The 19,457-nt window shown below is 34.1% G+C and overlaps 1 protein-coding gene across 1 annotated transcript in view; it reads left to right on the top strand.

Annotated features, from left to right (window-relative positions):
- ADAM18 (ADAM metallopeptidase domain 18) overlaps positions 1 to 19,457 on the top strand; it is a 174,847-nt gene that overhangs the window by 139,749 nt on the left and 15,641 nt on the right. The window contains exon 20 of the mRNA XM_059384219.1: positions 17,026 to 17,144. Within this exon, the coding sequence (XP_059240202.1) occupies positions 17,026 to 17,144 (119 nt within the window). The remainder of the gene's footprint in view (positions 1 to 17,025; positions 17,145 to 19,457) is intronic.

The following is a 19,457-nucleotide window of genomic DNA, read 5'->3' as shown; positions in this document are numbered from 1 at the left end:
AAAAAAAAAAAAAAAAAAAAAAAAAAAAAAAAAAATGTTAAGTAAAATCTAACTGCCTCTAGAAGCTCTGTTTACTTTCCAGTGACATCTCACCAGATAGACAGCTCTATTATTTACAATTGAAAGGGTTGACTTATAACTATAATTTGCAGTTTTAATTCAATTTTTGAGCTGTTTAGAAATCTTATTATAAAATATTGGCAAGCATTGTATTCTTTTTTAATTTCTGATACACACTTTTTTTTTTATTAACAAGACTAGTTTTTAGACCAGTTTTAGGTTCACAGAAAACTTGAGGGAAAAATACAGAATTTTCCCAAATATCTCTTTTCCTGACACATGTATCGCCTCCCCCAATGTCAACATCCTGCACCAAAGGTGTACATTTGTTATTATTTATGAACATACATTGACACACCTAAACTATTGGTAGTTTACATTAGGGTTCATTCTTTTTGTTGTACATTTTACGGTTTTGGATGAATATAAAATATACCCTTTATTATAATACCATAAGAGAATTTCACTGGCCTAAAAATCTGTGCTCTCCCTCTCTAAGCCTTCCCCCAACCTATAATCTGTTATGTTTTTACTGTCTCCATAGTTGTGCCTTTTCCAGAATGTTTTATAGTTGAGATCATACAGTATATAGCCTTTTCAGAGTAGCTTCTTTCTTTCTTTCTTTCTTTCTTTTTCTTTTTTTTTTTTTTTTCAGAGTAGTTTCTTTCACTTAGTAACATATACTTAAGGTTCCTTCATGTCTAATGTCTGGATTTTCCACAGTTTCCCCTTAATACCCATTTATTTATTCACCACTGAAAGACATATTGGTTGCTTCCAAATTTTTGCAGTTATGAATATAATTACTTAAATATCCATCTGCAGATTTTTGTGAAAAGATAAGTCTCCAACTCTTTTGGGTATATACTTTACTTTAAATTAGGCTCCCTAGCAATTTATCATTTTATTAATGATCTAAGTATATCAAGAATTTAAAAACAATAGATTATATTGAAAATTTTATTTATTGACTATAAATGGTGGACATTCCTGAATCTGGTCCCCATTGTTAAAGACAAAGGTTTCAATATTCAATTCCATGTCTTTCTTTCATACAACATGCTATTTTAAATTTTATTTTTTGTGTCCCAAGATCCACTGTTTATGCACCACACCCAGTGCTTTATGCAATACGTGTCCTCCTTAATACCAACCACCAGGCTCACCCATTCCCCCCACCCTTCCAAAACCCTCAGTTTGTTTCTCAGCATCCACAATCTCTCCTGGCTCATCTCCCCCTCCAGTTTCCCCCAACTCATATCTCCTTTCCTCCACCCAATGTCCTGCATGTTATTCCTGTACTATACAAGTAAGTGAAACCATATGACAATTGACTTTCTCTGCTTGACTTACTTCACTCAGCATAATCTACTCCAGTCCTGTCCATGTTGATACAAAAGTTGGGTATTCATCCTTTTTGATGCAGGCATAATAGTCCATTGTGTATATGGAACATATCTTCTTTATCCATTCATCTATTGAAGGGCATCTTGGCTCTTTCCACAGTTTGGCCATTGTAGCCATTGCTGTTATGAGCATTGGGGTACAGAAGTCCCTTCTTTTCACTACATCCTTATCTTTGGGTAAATACCCAATAGTTCAATTGCAGGGTCATAAGGTAGCTCTATTTTTAATTTCTTAAGGAATCTCCACACTGTTTTCCAAAGTAGCTGTACCAATTTGCATTCCCATCAACAGTGTAAGATGTTGTATATAAAAAGTTATCTCCAAACCCAAGATCACCAAGATTTTCTCCAGTGTTATCTTCTACAAGTTTGATAGTTTTGTATTTTACATTTAGTTCTATGATCCATTTTGAGCTAATTTTTATGAAAGGCATAAGTACTAATTTTTTGCATGTAAATTTCCATCACCATTTTTTAAAGTATGATTCTCCATTAAACACTCTGCCTTTGCTCCATTATCAAAGACCAGTTGACTATACTTATGTGGATTTAATTCTGGTTTCTCTATTTCATGCTATCAGTCTGTTTATTCCTTTGTCAACACCACACTGTTTTGATTATTTTAGCTTTAAAATAAGTATACACGTCAGGTAGTTAAAGAGAGCATTTTTTGTTCTTTAGTATTATGTTGGCTATTCTGTGTCTTTTGTCTTTCTATAATAAACGTAAGTTTGCCAAATAAGTTTGTCAGATCCACAAAATAACCAAATTGAATTTTGGCTGAGATCATATTGAATAGATCAAGTAGGGGAAGAACTAACATCTTGACAGTATTGAATCTTCATATCCTTATACATGGACTCTCTTTCCATTTATATAGATCTTTGAGTTTGTTACATTAGACTTTTGCAGTTTTCCTAATATAGGTCTTTTAAATTTATAAACAATTATTATTTTTTGGTGTTAATGTAAATGCTATTGTTTTTAATTTCAAATTCAATTGTTTATTGTTATATATATAAATAAGCAATTAACTTATATATTAACTTTCATTAGGCTACTTTACATAATCACTTACTGGTTCTTATAACTTTTTTGTTGATCATTTGGGATTATTTACACAATCATGTCATCTGAGAACAAAATATTTTATTTCTTTCTTTCTGAATCTTATATCTTTTATTTTCTGTTCTTATTGCATTAGCTAGAACTTCTGGTATAATGTTAAAAGGAGAAAAAATATTAAGAATAAACATCATGGCCTTGCTCCTGATCTTAGCAGGAAAGCTTCTCATGATTTTTCTTATATTCTTTCAATGTAGTAGACCATATTAATTTGTGAAATTCTAAATAAGGTAGAGCAATTTTTTATCTGTATATTTAAAAATAGTTTCAAACTTTACAAAAAGTCAGATTCAAATAAACATGTCTAAATTAAAAAAAATAATAAAAACATTTACTTCCTGAATACAACAGAGGGGATGTATTCATCAGCCCAGGGCACACATCTTACATTCCTCCATCCTCTCATCTGTGACCTTCCATGACCAACACCCAAGTGAAAGCTCACTTGTCTCCAAACCCCATGGCTTACTCTCTCCTTTCCAATTTTTTCTTTTCTCCCTCAACTTGTCTATTTTTTTACTCTTTCATTTACTTCCTATTTTTTTCCCTAAGTTTCTCCAGATTCTCTTATATATTCTTAGCTTCAATTGTCCTCTACCTTTTTCTCTTTTTATTGAAGTATAATTGACAAATATACATTTTTTCCAGATGTACAATATAATGATTTAATATTTCTATGCATTGCAAAGTGATCACCACAACAATTCTAGTTAACATCCATCATTAACTTTTTTTTCTTGTGCTGAGGAACTTTAAGATCTACTGTTCTCTTGGCAACTTTCAAATATCCAATAACATATCATTAATTATATTCACCATACTTATATTACATCCTTATTATTTATTTATTTTATAACTGGAAGCTTTTATCTTTGAAGACCTTTACCAGTTTCACCCATCATTCCTTCCCCACCCTTCACCCTTAGTAGTGGCACCTACTAATCTGTTCTCTGTACTTATACACTTTCTTAAAAAAATTTCTATCTATAGAAGGGATCAGATGATATTCAACTTTCTCTGTCTTACTTATTTTACTTAGCATAATGCTCTCAAGATCCATCCATGTTGCCACAAGTGACAAGATTTCATTGTTTCTAATGGCTGAATAATATTCCATTGTGTCTGTGTGTGTGTGTATACATACAATATCTTTTTTTATCCATTTATTCATAGATGAACACTTACATTGTTTCTGTATCTTGACCATTACAAAAAATGTTACAGTAAATATCTTTTTAAGTTAGTAATTTGTCTTTTTGGATGGATACTCAGAATTGGAAGTACTGGATTGTATGGTATTCTATTTTTATGGTTTTTTTTTTAGGAAAAGACATGCTGTTTTCCACAGTGGCTGCATCAGTTTACATCCCCACCACCAGTGCACAATGGTTCCCCTTTCTTTTCATCCTGACCAACACTTGTTATTTCATATCTTTTTTAAAAGATTATTTATTTATTTATTTATTTGACAGACAGAGATCACAAGCAGGCAGAGGGGCAAGCAGAGAGAGACAGAGGAGGAAGCAGGCTCTCTGTTGAGCAGAGAGCCCTATGTGGGACTCGATCCCAAGACTGGGATCATGAACAGAGCCGACGGCAGAGGCTTTAACCCACTGAGCCACTCAGGTGCCCCAAGTTATTTCATATCTTTTTGATAATAATCATTCTATCATGTGTAGGGTAGTATATAATTGTGGTTTTGAATTGCATTTCCTTGATGATTGGTGATGCTGAGCATTTTTGTATGCACTTATTGGTTATCTGTATGTTTTCTGCTTCTCATTATTATGATTTAAGTTGTACATTCTTTTGTAAGTATTCCTCATATTGAGGAATTTCCCCCTCTATGCCTGGATTGATGATAATTTTTAATCATAAATGTGGTGTGTTGGTCAAGTCCTTTTTTTTCTTAATCTATTGATGCAATTGTATGACTTTTCTTCTTTAGCCTATTGATGTGATAGATTACAGCAATTGATCTTCAAATGATAATCTCAACTTGTATATCAGTAATAAAGCCATTTTGTTCTAAAATATTCTCATATGTTAATTAATTTGATTTACTAATTTTATTGAGGATTTATGCACTTATAAGTGATATTGTTTATAGTTCTTTCTTGTAATGGCTTTTCTGGTTTGGTATTGGGATAATGCTGACCTCACAGTGAATTTAGAAGTGATCTTTCTGCCTCTATTTTCTGAGGGAGGTTGTAAAGAATTGACATAATCCCTTTCTTAAATGCTTGATCAAATTCACCAGAGAACACATCTGAGTTATGTGCTGTTTTGGAAGATTATTAGATATAGATTTAATTTATTTAACAGATACAGACCTATTCAAACTACTTCTTCCTGTGTGACCTCCATAAATTGTGTCTTTCAATGAATTGGTTCATTTCACCTATGTTATCAACTTATACACATAGAATTTTTAGGATATTACTTTACTATCATTTTGTATTTTTATTTAAAATCAATTTAATTAACATATAGTGTATTATTAGTTTGAGGCAGAATTTAGTGATTCATCAGTTGCATATAACACCAAGTGTTCATGACATCAAGTACCTCCTAATGAAAATCACCCTGTTACACCATACTCTCACCTACCTCCCCTCCAGTAACCCTCAGTTTCATTCCAATAGTTAAGAGTCTCGTATGGTTTGTCTCACTCTTTAATTTCATCTTATTTTATTTTTCCTTCCCTTCCCGTATGTTCATCTGTTTTTTTAAATTCCACACATGAGTGAAACCATATGGTATTTGACTTTCTCTGACTGACTTGTTTTCCCCAGCATAAAACACTAGTTCCATCCACATCATTGGCAAATGGTAAGTTTTCTTTTCTTTTTTTTTTTTTTTTTTTTTTGATGGCTGAGTAATATTCAAACACACACACACACACATCTTCTTAATCCATCTGGCCTCTTTCCTTATTTTGGCTATTATGAACATTGTTGCTACAAACATTGGGATGTAAATGCCCCTTCAGATCAATACATTTGTACCTTTGGGATAAATATCTAGTAATGCAATTATTTCTGGGTTGCAGGGTAGCTCTATTTTTAACTTTTGAGGAGCCTCCATACTATCTTCTAGAATGGTTATACCAGTTTGCATTCCCACTGTAGTGTAGAGAACTTCCCTTTCTCTGTATCCTTGCCATAATCTGTCATTTTGTGACTTGTTGAGTTTAGCTATTCTGACTGGTGTGAGGTGGTATGTCTTTGTTGTTTTGATTTGTATTTCCCTGATGCTGAGTGCTGCTGAGGATTTTTCATGTGTCTCTTGGCCATTTGGATGTCTTCCTTGGAGAAATATCTGTTCATATCTTCTGCCCATTTCTTGATCAGATTATTTTGTTCTTTGGGTGCTGAGTTTGAGTTCTTTATAGATTTTTGGATATTAGCCTTTTATCTGATAATACATTTACAAATATCTTCTCCCATTCTGTAGATTGTCTTCTAGTTTTGTCAACTGTTTCCTTTGATGTGCAAAAGCCTTTTTTGTCTTAATGAGGTAAAAAATAGTTCATTTTTGCTTTTGTTTCTCTTCCTTTGAGACATGTCTAGCATCAATTTGCTGTGGCCAAGCTCAAAGAGGTTGCTGTTTGTGTTCTTCTCTAGGATTTTGATGGATTCCTGTCTCACATTTAGAGCTTTGATCCATTTTGAATTTATTTTTGTGTATAGTGTAAGGAAATGGTCCAGTTTCATTCTTCTACATGTGGCTGTCCAATTTTCCCAACTCCATTTGTTGAAGGGACAGTCCTGTTTTCTATTAGCTATTCTTTCCTGCTTTGTCAAAGATTAGCTGTTCATAGAGATGAGGGTCCATTTCTGAGTTCTCTATTCTCTTTCATTGCTCTATGTGTTGGCTTTACACCAGCTGTCTTGTTGATTACAGCTTCATAATATAGTTTGAAGTCCAAAATTTTCATCTCACCAGCTTTGTTTTCTTTTCTTTTTTTTCCCCCAACATGTTTCTGGTTATTCAGGGTCTTTTCTGATTCCATACAAATTTTAGAATTGTTTGTTCCAGCTCTGTGAAAACATGCTGATCGTATTTTTATAGGGATTGCATTGAATGTATAGATTGCATTGACAGTAGCATTGATATTTGAACAATATTTAGTCTTCCAATTCACTAGCATAGAATGTTTTTCAATTTCTTTGTGTTTTCCTCAATTTCTTTCATAAAAGTTCTATAGTTTTTAGGGTATAGGACCTTTACCTCTTTGGTTAGGTTTATTTCTAGATATCTTACGGTTTGGGGTACAATTGTAAATGGGATTAACTCCTTAATTTCTTGTCTTCCATCTCATTGTTAGTGCAACTGACTTCTGTGCCATTGATTTATTTCCTGCCACTTTGCTGAATTCTTGTATGAGTTCTAAAAATTTTGGGGTAGGGCTTTTGGGTTTCCTATATAGAATATAATGTTGTCTGCAAAGAGTGAAATTTTGACATGACTTTGTTAATTTGGATGCCTTCTATTTCTTTTTGTTCTCTGATTGTTGAAGCTAGAACTTTCAGCACGATGTTAAAGAACAGTGCTGAGATTGAAGATCCCAGTTATGTTTCTGATCTTAGGGAAAAAGCTCCGTTTTTCTCTGTTGAAGATAATATTCACTGTGGGTTTTTCATATATGGCTTTTATGTTACTGAGGTATGTTCCTTCTATCCCTACATGGCAGAGAGTTCTTATCAAGAAAGGATTCTGTATCTCATCAAATGCTTTTTCTGCAACAATTGAGAGGATCATAAAGTTCTTGTTCTTTCTTTTATTAATGTGGTGTATCACATTGATTGATTTTTGGATGTTGAGCCACTCTTGCAGCCCTGGAAGAAATCCCACTTGGTTATGGTGAACAATCCTTTTAATGTATTGTGGAATCCTATTAGCTGGAATCTTGGTGAGAATTTTTGTATCCATACTCATCAGGGATATTGGTCTGCAATTTTCCTTTTTGGTGGGGTCTTTGGTTTTAAGATCAAGAAAACGCTGGTGTCATAGAATGAGTTTGGAAGTTTTCCTTCCTTTTTTTTTTTTTTTTTTTTTTTTTTTTCTTGAAACAGCTTCAGAAGAATAAGTATTAAATCTTTAAATATTTGGTAGTATTCTACTGGGGGCCATTTGGTCCTGGATGTGGTTTGTTGGAAGCTTTTTGCTTCAACTTTCTATGCTGGTCATGCGTCTGTTCAGGTTTATTATTTCTTCCTGTTTTAGTTTAGGTGGTATATTATAGGTTTTTAGGGATGTATCCATTCTTTCCAGATATAATTGTCATAATATTCTCTTATAATTGTTTTTATTTCTTTGGTGTTGCTTGTGATCTCTCTTTCACTTATGATTTTATTTATTTGAGTCCTTTCTCTTTTCTTTTTGATAATTCTGACCAGAGGTTTATGTAGCTTATTAATTCTTTTAAAGTCCTAGCTCCTAGTTTCATTGATCTGTTCTATTGGTTTTTTGGTTTCTATTTTATTGACTTCTGCTCAATATTTATTAATTCTCTTTTCCTGCTGGGTTTAGGCTTTATTTTCAGTACTTTCTTTAGCTCCTTTAAGTGTAGGGTTATGTTGTGTATTTGAGACCTTTCTTGTTTCTTAAGAAAGGCTTATATTGCTTCCTTCTTAGATACTTCCCTTATATACTTCCCTCTTAGTATCATCTTCACTGCATCCCAGTGGTTTTGAACATTTATATTTTCTTTTCATTTGTTTCCATGTGCTTTTAAAAAAATTCTTCTTTAATTTAGTGGTTGACCCATTCATTCTTTAATAGGATGCTCTGTAACCCTAATGCATTTGTGTTCCTTCCAAATTTTCTCTTTGACTGAGTTCAAATTTTAAAACAATGTGGTCTTAAAATATGCATGGAATAATCTCTATCTTTTGATACCAATTCAGGACTGATTTGTGACCCAGTATGTGATCCATTCTGGAGAATGTTCCCTGTGCATTCTGTTGCTTTAGGATGAAATGCTCAAAAATATCTGTTACGTTTATCTGACCCAGTGTGTCATTCAGAGTCTTGTTGATCTTCTGCTTAGATGATCTGTCCATGGCTGTGACTCAGGCGTTCAAGTCCTCAATTATTTTTTTAAAGATTTTTATTTATTTATTAATAAATGAATTGATGTTTATTTATTAATATATTAATAATATGTATGTTTTTATTATTTATAAATTGTTAGGGCCCAGGCTACTTGTAATGGCTCCAGATCATACTATGTGGCACTGTTTTGCTCTCTGAAGGCTTTCAGTATCAATGTGGAGTTGAAAATGGTGGCACTCCAATCTCTAGCCCTGGAGATGAAAGTTCATGTTCCCCACTTTTCAGTGAGCCCTCACAGAAAAGGAGTCAATCAGTTTTATATCCCTGGTTTCCACCAGAACTCTGTGTTCATTTGGCCTGTGACTAAGCATTTTTATGTCAGGCATGCTACCATATTTCAAGTCTCCAAACTTCACAGGCTTCTGTGGTGTGAACTCATGTTGTTCCTCCTGGGGGAGGGAGGGGGGTCTTGTCAGACTTCTGCTTTCTGCTGGTCCCCTGCCCAGAGAGTGGTCATGGGAACTTGCAGCAGAGGAGGTTTATAGCAATACCAAGTAGAAGGCCAGTGCCTAGACTCACTGTTTTCAGCCAGCTTCCCTTCTCTGATGTTTGGGAACTCTGCCACACTCATACACCCTCACTCTTTTTGTGACCCCAGGGATCCTGAGACTACACTGTCCCACCTGGGATTCTGTTCCACTTCACCACCTGAGCACCTTCAAGCCAGGGCCATCCCCAACTCTAGTAGACTTCTAAAGGCAGCACTCTGCTGCCTCTTTATGCAAGTTCCCTCCCCTCTGAGCTTTATCTTCCAATATATTGCCCCAGATTCACATCTCCACAATCCCTACCTTCCCCAAAATGATCAATTTTCTACCTGTAGAATTGCAGCAATTATTTTCTCATATCTTGATTTTGCTGATGTTCAGAATGATTTGATAACTATGTGCATTCCAGAGATCAGACAAAATTAAGGTCCCCTACTTCTCCACCACCTTAACTCCTCCTCCTCCATTATCTTTTCAATGTTCATGGATCAGTAATGGTGGTACTTTATGATATCAATAATTTGGATTTTTTCTCTTTTTTCTTGAATTTACCTGGTTAGAGACTAAACAATTCATTTATTTTATTAATAAGTGAGCTTTGATTTTAATTTCCTCTATTAATTTTTAGTTTACAATCATTTTCATAATAATCTTTATTAGATTTAGTTTTCTCTCCTTTTTTCTTGTTTCCAAAGCACAGAATAGATTATTGATTTTAGATCTTTTCTAATGCATGCACTAAATGCTATAAATTTCCCACTAAGCTGTGGTTTCACTGTGTCCCACTAGATATTCATAAGTTGTATTTACATTTTGATTTAGCTTTTTTAAATTTCTTTTGAAACTTTTTTGACTAATATATTATTTAGAAGGTGTTGCTTAGTTGCTTAGTCACAACATATTTTGGGGTTTCCAGTAATATTTCTCTTATTGATTTCTAGTTTAATTCCACCATTCCTTCTTGGCATGAAGCATACTTTGTATGATAGCTATTCTTTTAAAATTTTTAAGGTGGGTTTTATAGCCAAGCATTCAGTTTATCTTGGTGAATAATCTCTGTGAGCTCAAGAATAATGTATATTTTCTTGTTTGGGTAGACTATTCTCTAAATGTCAGTTACATACTGGTCCAGTCAACTATATACTTACTGATTTTCTGCCTGCAGGATATCAATTATAGATAGAGATGTATTAAAGTCTCCAACTAAAATAATGAATTTATCTTTTACTCCTTACAGTTCTATCAGCTTTTGCCTCATAAGCTTGACACCTTATTCTTAGTTGCATACACATTAAGGATTGTTGTATCTTTTTTTTTTTTTCATTTTGTAATGCCCATTTTAGCTCTGAAATTTTTCTTTCTTTTGATTAGTGTTACTGTGGTTAATCTTTCTGCATTCTCTTTTAGTCTAGCTGTGACTTTACATTAAAAGTGGGTTTTTGGTAGACAACATTCTTGTTTACCCACTCTGAAAAATCTCTTTTAATAATGGTGTATTTAGACTATTGGTTTTCAAAGTAATTATTGAGGTAATTAGATTAATATGTACTTCTGTGTTACAGTTTTCTGTTTGTTGCCCTGGTTTTTCTTTTGTCTTCCACTCTTTTTCTGTCTTTTCTGTTTTGAATTCAGCATATTAGAGAATTCAATTTTTACTTTTCTCTCAGTAAATCAAATATATTTAGAAATTTTTATCAGAAAGGTTGAATACCCAACACTTTTTTTTTAGTTAACTTTCTTTTTTTTTAATTTACTTTTTATTTTCAGCATAACAGTATTATTTTTGCACCACACCCAGTGCTCCATGCAATACATGCCCTCCCTAATACTCACCACCTGTTCCCCCAACCTCCCATCCCCCGCCCCTTCAAAACCCTCAGGTTGTTTTTCAGAGTCCATAGTCTCTCATGGTTCACCTCCCCTTCCAATTTCCCCCAACTCCCTTCTCCTCTCTAACTCCCCATGTCCTCCATGCTATTTGTTATGCTCCACAAATAAGTGAAACCATATGATAATTGCCTCTCTCTGCTTGACTTATTTCACTCAGCATAATCTCTTCCAGTCCCGTCCATGTTGCTACAAAAGTTGGGTATTCGTCCTTTCTGATGGAGGCAAAATACTCCATAGTGTATATGGACCACATCTTCCTTATCCATTTGTCCGTTGAAGGGCATCTTGGTTCTTTCCACAGTTTGGCGACTGTGGCCATTGCTGCTATAACCATTGGGGTACAGATGGCCCTTCTTTTCACGACATCTATATCTTTGGGGTAAATACCCAGGAGTGCAATGGCAGGGTCATAGGGAAGTTCTATTTTTAATTTCTTGAGGAATCTCCACACTGTTCTCCAAAAAGGCTGCACCAACTTGCATTTCCACCAACAGTGTAAGAGGGTTCCCCTTTCTCCACACCTTCTCCAACACATGTTGTTTCCTGTCTTGCTAATTTTGGCCATTCTAACTGGTGTAAGGTGGTATCTCAATGTAGTTTTAATTTGAATCTCCCTGATGGCTAGTGATGATGAACATTTTTTCATGTGTGTGATAACCATTTGTATGTCTTTATTAGAGAAGTGTCTGTCCATATCTTCTGCCCATTTTTTTGATGTGATTGTCTGTTTTGTGTGTGTGTTGAGTTTGAGGAGTTCATTATAGATCCTGGATATCAACCTTTTGTCTGTACTGTCATTTGTAAATATCTTCTCCCATTCCGTGGGTTGCCTCTTTGTTTTCTTGACTGTTTCCTTGGCTGTGCAGAAGCTTTTGATTTTGATGAAGTCCCAAAAGTTCATCTTCGCTTTTGTTTCCTTTGCCTTTGGAGACATATCTTGAAAGAAGTTGCTGTGGCTGATATCGAAGAGATTACTGCCTAGGATTCTGATGGATTCCTGTCTCACATTGAGGTCTTTTATCCATTTTGAGTTTATCTTTGTGTACGGTGTAAGAGAATGGTCGACAGTCTCTTCAATAAATGGTGCTGGGAAAACTGGGCAGCTATATGTAGAAGAATACCCAACTTTTGTATCAACATGGACAGGACTGGAGTAGATTATGCTGAGTGAAACAAGTCAAGCAGAGATAGTCAATTATCATATGGTTTCATTTACTTGTAGAGCATAAGGAATAACATGGAGGACATTAGGAGAAGGAAAGGAAAAGTGAGTTGGGGGAAATCAGAGGGAGAGACAAATCATGAAAGACCGTGGACTATGAGAAACAAACTGAAGGTTTTGGAGGGGAGGGGCATGGGGGGTTAGGAGAGCCTGGTGGTAGGTATTAAGGAGGACATGTATTGCATAGAGCACTAGATGTGGTGCAAAAATGATGAATCTTGGAACACTGAAAATAAAATTAAATTAAAAAAAAATAAAGCCAACAATGGAAAAAAAAAGATATTTTTATGAGTAGTTTATGTACTTGTAACAAAGTATTCCCAGTACCTCCCTCTTATACCTTATGTTTCTATAATTAATTTTTCTTACCTATAAACTGTAATCACCAAATGCAATGTTGCCATTATTTTGATCAAATTGTTATTTCTTAAATCAATTAAGAATAAGAAAAAGAAAAGATATTATTTTACTTTCCTTTATTCCTTCTCTTTTACTTTTTTTTTTTTTATTTTTGTATGTCTGAGTTTCTAATCTATATCAGTCCTTTCTGTAGCTTTTCTTGGAAAACAGGTATACTCATGAAAATTTTCTGAAAGTTTGCTTAAGAAAGTTTTTATTTTTTTTCTTCTCTTTTGGAAATAATTTTAATGGATACACATTTAAGATGGGGATTTATTTTTTTCACTATTTTAAATATCTCACTCCGTTTTCTTCTTGCTTTCATGATTTCTGAAAAGAAGTCCAATGTAATTCCCTTCCTTACTCTTCTATAGATGAGGGTTTTTTTTTTTTTCCTACCTTTTTTCAAGTTTTTCCTCTTCAATTTTTTTTTTATTCTTTGCAGTTTGAATATGTTGTTTCTACATGTAGTTTTGAAATATTTACCTTGCTTGGTATTCTCTGAAGTTCCTGTATATAAGGTTTTGTATCTATCATTAAATTGGGGAAATTCTGCTTCAAATATTTTTCTCTTCCTTTCTTTTTTCTCCTTCTGGTATTCCCATGATATGCATGTTGTATCTTTTTTAATTATCCCACACTTCTTAGATATTCTGTGATGTCTTTTTTACTATTTTTTCCTCTTTACATTTCAGTTTTGGAATTTTCTATCTCTCTTCTTGTATTACCTATCTGTTCTTTTATATTTTCTACTTTCCCCTAGTACATTAGCCATGGTTGTTTAGACCTCTAGTCTAATAACTCCAACATATCTACCCTATCAATCTGACCTTCACCTTGTTCTATTTCTTCAAATTGTGCTTTTTCTCTTTTAGTATGGCTTGTAACCCTACAGAAATGGTCCATTTATTTCTTTCAAGGGACAGCATTCCTTGCTTACTAGAATATTATACAGCGTTATGGTCCTTGCAACTTAACATCAGATATTGCTCTCTTAATTTACATAAAAACAAAATGTGAAGTTAAAAGATTACAATAATATTAGCTTTTAGAGTAATAATTGTTTTTTAATCTATTAGTTTCTTGTCATGTAGAAAATAAAAAGTAGAGTTACAGTTGTTACAATAATTTTAGTTTTTGAAAATCCACATGAATTTGCCTTCATTGAGATCTTTATTTTTTTTTAATTTTTTATTTTTTATAAACATATATTTTTATCCCCAGGGGTACAGGTCTGTGAATCACCAGGTTTACACACTTCACAGCACTCACCAAAGCACATACCCTCCCCAATGTCCATAATCCCACCCCCTTCTCCCAAACCACCTCCCCCCCAGCAACCCTCAGTTTGTTTTGTGAGATTAAGAGTCACTTATCTTTATTTTTAAATATAAACTTAAGTTATAATATACTGTCCTTTCAAATCACCCTGCCAGACTCCTTTGATCATTTCTTGCAAGGCTGCTATAGTAAGAGTTAATTCTCTTAATTGTTTGTTTGGGAATTAATTTCTCCCTTACATTTGAAGAACTCTTTTGCCAAATATAGGATTCTTAGTTGACAGGCATTTTTGGTTTTGTTTTTGTCTGTCTGTCTGTCTTTCTCTCTCTTTTTCTTTCTTTTTTTCTATCAGCACTTTGAATATAACTTTGAATATAACAGCCATCTGCCTGCTCGTTTCCCAAGTTTCTCACAAGAAAGCTGTTGATAATCTTACTTAGGATCTCTTGTATGTGACAAGTTACTTCTCTTGCTGATTCTAAATTCTCTCTCTGCTTCTGGCTTTTAAATTTTCATTATAATATGTACTGATGTGAGCCATTTTAAGTTCATCTTACTTGAAGTTTATGAGTTTCCAGATGTTTGTTTTCATGTTATTCATTGAATTTGGGAAGTTTTCAGTTATTATTTCTTCATATATTCTCTCTTCTGAAATGGACAAGGGAGTTCTTCAAGTTTAAAAATAGACACTAACAACATGAAAACGTGTAAAAGCATTAAAAGTCACTGTAAAAAATAAAATAAATTCAAATTCAGAATATTCTGATATTGTAATGTTAGCATATAAACTCTGACATAAAAGTTAAGAAACACAAGTTTAAAATTAGGGCAGCTGGGTGGCTCCATTTAGTGTCTGCCTTTGGCTCAGGTCATGATCTCAGGGTCCTGGGATCAGCAGGTAGTTTGCTTTCCCTGTCTCTCTGCCCCTTCTCCCTGCTTATGCTCTCACTCTCTCAAAAAAAAAAAAAATCTTTAAAAGAAATGTATTAAAATTAACTAGATACAAAAATATGTTAATGAATACACCATATAAAATGATGGAAATTTTAGTATCGATTACACAAAGTGTGGGAGAAGCCACACTGAAATTAAAGTGTAGAATATTTGTGTAAGTCAAAGTTAGGTTGTTATCAGCTTAAAGTAGACTGTCTATCCAGAAAATATTTTATATAAGCTTCATGATAACCTCAAATAAGAAAACCTGTAGTAAACACCCTAAAGAGAAAGAGAAAGTAATCAAAGCATTAACATATATTTTTAAAAATTAAATCATAAAGGAGGACAGCAAGAGAAGAAAAACAGAACAAAGAAACCACCAGAATATAATGAACACAAAGGCAATAGTAAATCCTTTCTAATCCATAATTACTTTAAATATAAATTAATTCATTTTTTATTTAAAAACAACAGGAAATTATAGGGCGCCTAGGTGTCTCAGTGGGTTAAAGCCTCTGCTTTCATCTCAGGGCATGATCTCAGGGTCTTGTAATCAAGCCCCACATCAGGCTCTCTGCTCACCAGGGTGCCTGCCTCCCTTCCTCTCTCTCTCTGCCTGCCTCTCTGCCTACTTGTGATCTCTGTCTGTCAAATAAATAAGTAAAATCTTTAAAAAAAAAAAAACAGGAAATTATATACTGCCTATAGTGATTTTCTTTACTTTTAAGAATACACATAGGTTTGGGGTGCCTGGGTGGCTCAGTGGATTAAAGCCTCTGCTTCTGCTCAGGTCACAATCCCAGAGTCCTGGGATCGAGCCCCACATTGGGCTCTCTGCTCAGCAGGGAGCCTGCTTCCTCCTCTCTCTCTCTGCCTTCCTCTCTGCCTACTTGTGATCGCTCTCTGTCAAATAAATAAATACAATTTTTAAAAAAGAATACACATAGGCTAAATGTGGAGGAATGGAAAAGAGATTTTTCATGCAAATGGTAACCAAAAGAGAGTAATGTGGCTATATTTATATCAGAGAAAATACACTTTAAGCAAAAATTGTCAAAAAAGACAAGAAGGTCACTATATGAAGAGTCAATTCATCAAGAGGATATAAAAATTGTAATAGATACATGCCTGAATTTCAAACATCTGAATATATAAAAGAAATGTTAACAAAACTAAAGAGGGAAATAGACAGTGATACAGCAATAGGAAGGAAACAAGGAAAATTTTTAGTGGTGGAGAGTAGAACTTAGTGAGAACTCCTAGCTTTATGCATTTTAATTGTTTGAATCTTACAAAATTTTATTTACTTGTTTTACTTTAAAATGAAAATTAAAACTAAACTGTTAAATGTAAAAGCACAGTAACATGTAAACTCCATAGATGTTAACCTCTAGAATTGCAAATTTATTATAAATTTTTATTTTATTGCTCATTTTAAATAGTTTTTGCATCTATTTTATTTTATTTTGAAAAATGTGTTTAGTTAAAAATGAAATACCACTTCCTCATATCAGGGAGATCATATGATAGTTGTCTTTCTCTGCCTGACTTATTTCGCTAAGCATGATACGCTCTAATTGGTCGCTAAAGTAAAATTCGGAAAAGGGGATTAAGATAAAAAATTGAAGTGGCCAAGTCAATCGAGGATAATTTTATTATAATATTTTGTATAGAAATTAAAGTGTAGGTGTAGAAGAAGTGGTGATAGCAAATGTTTAGCAAAATAACTAAATGAGATATTTTTGAGAAATTCAAACTTCACAAAATGTACCTTTCTCTGAATAAAATGGCCATAATTTATTGTATCCTATTTATTAAAAATGATTAGGGCAAGGCAAGGTACATATCAAAAACAGTCAATATATAGAGGTCATAAATATAGTATCATGCAGGATCATGTAGGTATTAATTTTGTCATTGACTATTATGTTGTCAAAATTTTCACTACTTTTTCTCATACAGTATTTCTCATACAGTATTAAACATTTCTCATGCAGTATTAAACAGAAAAATAGTGATTTTATTCTTTTGAATATATACATAAGATATAAAAACTAATTTATAGTAATTATGTGACTTTTTTGTTTGTTTGTTTCAGATATGTAATAATTTGGGTAATTGTCATTGCTTTCCTGGCTATAGGCCTCCACATTGTGAATTCCAGATTGGCTCACCAGGGGGAAGTATTGATGATGGAAATGTCCAGAAATCTGGTGAGTAGAAATTAAACTTTTAAAACAAAATATATGCTCTTTTATTAAATACTTAAAGAACTATAACACTAAGTCAAATCTCTCATCATCACCTGAGTAACATTTTTTATTAACATATAATGTATTATCTGTTTTGGAGTACAGGTCTGTGATTCATCAGTTTTACACAATTCACAGCATTCACCATAGCCCATACCCTCCCCAATGTACATCACCCAGCCACTCCATCTCTCCCACCTTCTTCCCCTCCAGCAACCCTCGGTTTGTTTCCTGAGATTAAGAGTTCTTATGGTTTGTCTGCCTCTCTGGTTTCATCTTGTTTCATTTTTCCCTTCCCTCCCCTACGATCCTCTGTCTTGTTTCTCAAATTCCTTATATCAAGAAGATCATATGATAATTGTCCTTCTCTGATGTATTTTGCTCAACATAACATTCTCTAGTTTCATCCATATTGTTGCAAATGGCAAGATTTCCTTTTTAATGGTTGAATAGTATTCCACACATTCCGTGTGTGTGTGTGTGTGTGTGTGTGTGTGTGTATAATATCCTTATCCATTTATAAGTTGATGGACATCTAGGTTCTTTCCATAGTTTGGCTATTGTGGACACAGCTTCTATAAACATTTGGGTGTACATGCCCCTTCGGATCACTGCATTTATATCTTTAGGGTAAATACCCAGCAGTATGATTGCTATGTCATAGGGTAGCTTTATTTCCAACTTTTTGAGGAACTCCTGTACTGTTTTCCAGAGTGGCTACACCAGTTTGCATTCCCAAAAACAGTGTAGGAGGGTTTCCCCTTCTCCACATACTCACCCACACCTGTCATTTCCTGACTGGTAAATTTTAACCATTCTGACTGGTGTGAGGTGGTATCTTTCTGTGGTTTGGATTTGTATTTCCCTGATGCCAAGTGACATTGAATGCATTTTCTTGTGTCTGTTGTCCATTTGGATATCTTCTTTGCCAAAATGTCTATTCCTGTCTTCCGTGCATTTCTTCATTAGATTATTTGTTCTTTTGGTGTTGAGTTTGATAAGTTCTTTATAAATTTTGGATACTAACTCTTTTATCTAATATTGCATTTGCAAATATCTCCTCCCATTCTTTTGGTTGTCTTTTGGCTTTTTTGATTGTTTCCTTTGCTGTTAAAAAGCTTTTGATCTTCAAGAAGTCCCAATAGTTCATTCTTGCCTTTGGAGATGTTTCTAAGGAGAAGCTGCTGTGGCTGAAGTCAAAGGGGTAGCTACATGTGTTCTCCTCAAGGATTTTAATGGATTCCTGTCTCACATCGAGGTATTTCATCCATTTTGAGTCTATTTTTGTGTGTGGTTTAAGGAATGGTCCAGTTTCATTCTTCTGCATGTGGCTGTCCAATTTTCCCAACATTGTTTGTTGAAGAGACTCTTTTTTCCATTGGACATTCTTTCCTGTTTTGCCAAAGATTAGTTAACCATAGAGTTGAAGGTCCATTTCTGGGCTCCCTAGTCTGTTCCATTGATCTATGGGTTTGTTTTTGTGCCAGTACCATACTGTCTAGATGATTATAGCTTTGCAACAGAGCTTGAAGTCTGGAATTGTGATGCCACCAACTTTGGTTTTCTTTTTCAACATTCCTCTAGCTATTTGGGGTCTTTTCTGGTTCCTTATAAGTTTTAGGATAATTTGTTCAATTTCTTTGAAAAACATTTATGGTATTTTGATAGGGATTCCATTAGAACATATTTATTCCACATATATTCTAGAACATATAGATTGTTCTAGGTAGCATAGACACTTTCACAATATTTGTTCTTCCAATACATGAGCATGGAACATTTTTCCATTTCTTTGTGTCTTCCTCAATTTCTTTCATGAGTAATTTATAGTTTTCTGAGTACAGATTCTTTTTTTTTTAAAGATTTTATTTATTTATTTGACAGACAGAGATCACAAGTAGGCAGAGAGGCAGGCAGAGAGAGAGAGAAAGCGAGAGAGAGAGGGAAGCAGGCTCCCTGCTGAGCAGAGAGCCGGATGCGAGGCTCAATCCCAGAACCCTGAGATCATGACCTGAGCTGAAGGCAGTGGCTTAACCCACTGAGACACCCAGGCGCCCCCTGAGTACAGATTCTTTGCCTTTCTTTTGGGTGCATTGTAAATAGAATCAACTCCTTAATTTCTCTTTCTTCTATCTTGCTGTTGGTATATAGAAATGCAACTGGTTTCTGTGCATTGATTTTATATCCTGACACTTTACTGAATTCCTTTATGAGTTCTAGCAGTTTTGGAGTGAAGCCTTTTGGGTTTTCCACATAAAGTATCATATCACCTGCAAGG

The sequence above is a fragment of the Mustela nigripes genome, chromosome 18, assembly GCF_022355385.1.
Source record: "Mustela nigripes isolate SB6536 chromosome 18, MUSNIG.SB6536, whole genome shotgun sequence".
Classification (NCBI taxonomy): Eukaryota; Metazoa; Chordata; class Mammalia; order Carnivora; family Mustelidae; genus Mustela; species Mustela nigripes.
Note: the sequence above shows the minus strand (reverse complement) of the source record. Positions and strands in the feature narration are given on the sequence as shown.